This window comes from Bison bison, unplaced genomic scaffold (genome assembly GCF_000754665.1).
Source record: "Bison bison bison isolate TAMUID 2011002044 unplaced genomic scaffold, Bison_UMD1.0 scf7180017864342, whole genome shotgun sequence".
Taxonomy (NCBI): Eukaryota; Metazoa; Chordata; class Mammalia; order Artiodactyla; family Bovidae; genus Bison; species Bison bison.
Window position 1 is genome coordinate 362,379 of NW_011494914.1, and position 5,968 is coordinate 368,346.

Below are 5,968 nucleotides of genomic sequence, written 5' to 3' on the forward strand. Positions count from 1 at the left end.
GGGTGGTGCTGCACAGAGGTCCCCTGGGCAGCACCACCCTTCCCCGTCCTAGAGGAGGCAGTGGACACTGGCCCCTCAGCCAGGCCTCCTGCCCGCCCTTCTGCGGCGGCTGGGACTCAGGAGCCTCCTGGTCCGCACACAGCGGGATGCGCGGGTGCCTGCAGCTGCCCCCTCCACCTGAGCCCGAAGCTGTGCCTGTCGGGTCAGCCTCAGGCCGTCATGAAACTGCGCCACGCTCGCCACCATGCTCTTATAAGCAGCCTTAAAGGGTTCTTTCTTCAGGATTCGGAGCAAAGACAGTCTCAAAACATCAAACGGAACTTTGCAAATTGTTCAGATACAGTAACTTCTCACCGTGACATGATAAGTGGGAACAAACAAGCAAGAAAAATCAAAGGATTCTGGCATTGTCTTACCGGCAGGGCACTGAAGTGACCAAGGCCAGCCTGCTCCCGGCCCTGGCTGCTCCTTGGTGCCCCCTGGTGGCGGGTGTCTGCTCGGCTGACCGTCTCGGGGTGGACGGGTCCTGTGTTGGCAGCGGTCCCATCACAGACTGGCCGTGTGTGTGTGTGTGTGTGTGTGTGTGTGTGTGTCTGTGTGTGTGTGCATGTGTGTGTCTGCCTGCCTGACTGTGTGTGTGTGGGGGGGGTGTGTGTGTCTATGTGTGTGTGTCTGTCTGCCTGTGTGTGTCTGTCTGCCCGTGTGTGTGTGTTAGAGGGGAGTGGAAAGAAGACTCCTAGGGGACACGGGGCCTGCCCTCTGGCTCCAGAGGCCTCAGATAGGCCACATGCCATGTCCCTGCGTGGCCTCTCCCCACCCAGGAAGTAGGAATGTGGGCTGCCTCTTGGGAGTGGCCGGTGAGCCTGGCGGGGAGGCCACGAGCCAGATGTGGGCTCGTTTCCGTGGTGCTTGCTGTTTACAGAGACAGGCCTCTTACCCACTTTGGTTCTCATTTCGCTTTTCCCTTTTGGGCACTGTAACTAAAGATGAGGAAGGCGTTAAAATATGGTAATTGCCTGTGAAGTCACGCTCTAAATAAAGTGTGAATCTGTCCAGTGTAATCATTCCTCCTGTGACTCGCATGTTGAGAAATTCACAGCATTTGGTGACTCGGTCAGGGAAGGCGGGCCCCTTCGCCGCTCCACGGGTTGGGTCGTTCTCTTGGCAGGCCGGGCGATGCTCAGAAGCTGCGACACACCCCACACACACAAACACACACCTCCCCAGCCCTGCGCCGGGGACAGGTGCGCCCGCGTGGTGATTCTAAACTCCTGAGGATTCTAAGCCCTGTGGAAGGCCAGAGGAGTCCCGGCACTGCTCCTGGCAAGCCAGACGTGCCTAAAGTCCTCCAGAAAACTTTTAGCTTCTCTTCCTTCACCGTCCCTCCCCGCCGTCTTCTGCGTCAAGGCCAGGTCCCCACAGTATTGTCTGAGGTTTCCTGTGATCAGGTTCCTGGACGTCCCAAGTCTCAGTTTGCCGCGCTCCCCACTTCTCCAGGCCTGAGGAGCTCCCCACACCTCCCAAGGCCCAGGTGAGGACGTGCCCTGGCTACGCGTGAGCCTGCACTCTGCCGGCCCCGGGGTGGCGGGGTGGCTGCACCCCCCCAGTGCCCTGCGCCCCAGAGCCCTTGCAGACGTGTGCCCTGGCAGGCTCAGGCAGCTGAGAGCCGCCCCAGGCTTCAGCTTATTTCTTCTCAATCATGCACACTGTCCTGCTGTCCGTCGGCCATCCTGTGTATCCATTCACATCCGAACGCACACACAGTGGATCCAGTTGGCAGCTGTTTCATACAAGTCCAAAGACAGGCCTTCAGCGTGATTGATGACTTACAGGTGATATCAGGGAGACAGTAAATAGTTCTAATAGCCACCCCTTGGATGTTCGGGTATTATGTCTGACTGTGTGTTTTTAAGGAGAGCTTACAAAAGAATGTGTGTGAGAACTGGGCCACTTACAAATACTGCTTCCCAGATGAAAACTGAAGCTCTTTCTCTGCCATCTTTGGCTCTCTGAAGAACCTCAGGTGGGTCTTTGCTGGGAGGCCGTGAACAGGATCAGGCATGACCTCCCTCCTCCCCTTTGTGAACTCGGCTTCCCCAGCCTGTCTTCATGCCTCTTCAGTGTGTAAAATATAGGGGGCTTTGAGTCCCAGGCCCTTGAGCTGGGACTCTCTTCTCCATTTTCTCTGTAATTTTGCAGATATGGCAGCTCGTGTCACAAAACTGAGGTTTCAGTTCCCAGCGTCCTTTAGGGTAATATACTGGGAGAACTGGCATCACATTCAGGAATGTGGACCTTTAGGTACTGTTAAGTGTCTCCCTAGTAAACTCTCCGAGCAATTATTTATAGTAATATTTATATGGAAAATAGGAAGCACCATTCTGGGCCCTGAAAATACGTTTGGTTTTTTATTTTCCTTTGGTTTTTGCCTTTATAGGGTTGATCCGTTGCTAACAAAGGGTGTAAGGTGTCGAAGAGAAAAGAAGCAGAAAGCATGGTCCAAATTGCCCTCGGGAAGACATTTAAAAATAGCGGGGGTCAGAAAGGATGCATTTATTGAAAGTCTGTTTGTTTGTTTCTTGGCTGTGCTAGGTCTTCACTGCTTTGTGCAGGCTTTCTCCAGTTGCGGCGAGCAGGGGTGCCCTTCGTGCAGTGCAGGGGCTTCCCATGCCGGTGGCTTCGCGTGGAGGTGGCTTCTCGTGGCAGCGTTGCCTGAGAGCACCTTCTCTCGTTGCAGAGCACGGGCTCTGGGCGCTCAGATTTCAGCAGCTGCAGCACGTGGTCTCGGTAGTTGCGGTGCGCAGGCTCAGTCGTTTATGGCACACGGACTCAGCCGCTCTGGGGCACGTGGGGTCTTCCCAGGCCAGGGAATGAAGCTGTGTCCCCTGCAGTGGCAGGCGGATTCTTAACCACTGCGCCACCAAGGAAGGACACTCTCTTTTGAGCTGCGTGCGTGTGTGATTGTGCGTGTGTGTTTACATATGTGTGCACATGTGTATGTACGTGTGTGTATGAGTCGAGAGAGCAGCCGGATAACCTAAGGAACCCTTGATTCTCTTCTTCCTCCTTGACCTGCCTTCCGCATGCTGCTCCCCTCGCTGCCTGCCTCTCGCAGGCACAGTCCTGTGCATGGGTTAGAAGTCGCTGCCTCCCGCTGATATCTGTTTTTCGTTCCTTGCTGCTTGTAGAAAAATGCATTGTGTGTTTGTGGCAAATGAAAATGATCGGTTACTAGTATCTGAGGAGATTAAAACATGACGACAGCTCTTGTAATTCCACCCCATTCCATCCGTACTGCGTTGATACAGGGCAGCCCCAGAGACGTGGATGGCGGGTTTCCACGTGCGTCAAACCCAGGCCCTCAGACCTCAGCAGATCCTCCCATCAGAGGGCCGAGGAAGGGCGTGTCTGTTCTCTGGGCAGGAGTCTCATCCTGAAGACCTGCCGTCATTTGCTGGAATCCTCCAGCAGTGGGGAGCTCACCACCTCCCCAGGCCGCCTGTTTCCTTGAAAGCTTCCCTTTGCAGATAGTTTCATTCCTCATGGGAAGCCAGAATCCACCACCCAGGGGCTTTTCCCTAGCTGTGTCCTTTGCAGCTACTTGGAATGAACCCGGACACTTTCCTGGGTAAGGCCCCTTCAGCTTTTTGAGGACAGCTCTGTGGCCTCATCCCCTCTCTCCTTCCACCCACCAATGCCTCAGTGAGCTGTCACACACCTGGTCAGGCTCCGGAGTCCCAAAGGCATCCGGGAGCTGGTGCTCAGCCACATCATGCAGTGCGGAGTGTCGGGCTCCAGCGAGGTCTGAGCTGTCCCGGCCCCCAGAGCTGATGGGAGCGGTCGTCTCGTGGTGGTGGCTCCTCTCGTCCCAGCAGCCTGTGCTTGCAGTGTGCTGCATGTGGGGTTTGTTCTCTCCTCACTGCTGCCTCAGGCACGTCCGTCCCAGGGACTGACGGCCACTCTCCTTGTAGGCTCCCTGGTTCCTTCCCTCCTCGGGCACCTCCCTCCCGGGGTGCTGACAGCCGCTCTCCTTGCAGGCTCCCTGGTTCCTTCCCTCCTCGGGGGCCTCCCTCCCAGGGATTGATGGCGGCTCTCTTTGCAGGCTCCCTGGTTCCTTCCCTCCTCGGGGGCCTCCCTCGCAGGGACTGACGGCCGCTCTCCTTGCAGGCTCCCTGGTTCCTTCCCTCCTCGGGTGCCTCCCTCCTGTCGGGCTGATGGCCGCTGTCCTTGGTTGCAGGCTACCTGAACGTGCTTTCCAACAGCCGCTGGCGGGAGCGCTGGTGCCGAGTCAAGGACAACAAGCTCATCCTGCACAAGGACAGGGCCGACCTGAAGACGCACATCGCCTCCATCCCGCTGCGCGGCTGCGAGGTCATCCCGGGCCTGGACTCCAAGCACCCCCTGACCTTCCGGCTACTTCGCAACGGCCAGGAGGTGGCCGTGTTGGAGGTAGGGACCAGTTGCAGGGAAAGGCAATTAAAATAATTTCTTCTTTTCACACTAAAAGCTTTCATTTTTAAATTTAAAAATTTTTGTTTCTGGTCTATTATTATTTTCTGCTTCTCAATTAATTCAAATCTTTTTTTCCTTTGTCTTTTTTTTTTTTCATTTAGCATTAACATGAGTAAGCTACAAAGATACACACAAATCTGTATACATATGTGTACACACATATATGTATACATAAATAGAGTGTAGGATTTCCAGTGTATGTGTAACTATATTTATGTTCTACAGTCGATAGAAATAAGGATTTTTTGGATTTGGTAAAATGGCCAATGTGTGTTCAAAATTAATCAGTGTGTGTGTTAGTTGCTCAGTCATGTCCAACTATTTGCAACTCCACGGACCATTGTCCGCCAGCTCCTGTGTCCAGGCTCCTCTGTTAATGGAATTCTCCAGGCAAGAATACTGGAATGGGTTGCCAGTCCCTTCTCCAGGGGATCTTCCAACCAAGGAATCGAACGCAGGTCTCCTGCTTGGCAGATTCTTTACCCTCTGAGCCACCAGGGAAGCCCAATCAGATGCAAAGCCAGATTATAAATGACTGCAGTGATGCTGACCAGTGGAGGAAATGGCCAGTTAGCCAACCTAGAAGGTCTTGGTAGGAGACAGGAGTTTGTTTCAGAGACTGCTTTTTTGGGGGGCATGAGGGCAAAAAATGATTAACATCATAGTTCTTCCTCCCACGAGCTCCTCGCCCGATGGTTTGGATGGTTTGAGGTCACAGGTCAAAGGTCCGAGCCCGCCATGGTGGCTGACCTCACAGAAGGGAAGCAGGCCTGGCTGGGGCTGGGGTGTCTGGGCCCCAGTCTTGGTTCTGTTGCAGACTGTGATCACAACCCAATCTGTTTTTCTCTCTCGGCTTCTTTATTTGTCTGTGAAACAAGTACCAGGCTATGGTCGGTGTGCTTGGTAAGCATTTATATGAGCTGAACGCTGCGGGGTGGATGGCAGTAGAAAAAAGCTGGAAGCGTAAATGAGGAAGCTGTATTCTTGGTGCAGAGCAACGCAGGTGTCCCATGAGAGCCCGGGCAGTGGGTCTGACGGGAGTGCGAGGGCAGGCAGGTGTGGGCTGGCGCACGCTGGGTTCAGGGGTGGAAAGGGAGCCTCTGGCCTGGACGCCTGGTGGGGACAGGAGGCCCCGGGGCGGGGCGGGGAGGGGCTGGGTGAGCAGGACCCTGTCTGTCTCTGCTCCCCGCCCTGCAGGTGCAGCCTCATGTCCCCGGAAGATGGTGGTTGTGTTTCATTGTTTTTCCCTGTTCTAGCTGTGGAAGCAAACACGCACACTCAGAAAAGTAACCACGCTCAGCGTTCCAGCATAAGCAGAGTCTGCCTGAATCAGTTAAGGAAATGCAGTGATGCGGGCAGTAAAACTGTACACTTTCTAAGGCCATTGTATCCGAACTTCTGAGAGAAAGTTGTGAGCACGGTGCACATAATTCCACGCACCCTTTACCCACAGCCC

The 5,968-nt window shown here is 54.6% G+C and overlaps 1 protein-coding gene across 1 annotated transcript in view; it reads left to right on the top strand.

Moving 5' to 3' along the window:
- Window positions 1-5,968, top strand: part of AFAP1 (actin filament associated protein 1) — a 93,729-nt gene that overhangs the window by 58,857 nt on the left and 28,904 nt on the right. The window contains exon 9 of the mRNA XM_010854528.1: window positions 4,238-4,449. Within this exon, the coding sequence (XP_010852830.1) occupies window positions 4,238-4,449 (212 nt within the window). The remainder of the gene's footprint in view (window positions 1-4,237; window positions 4,450-5,968) is intronic.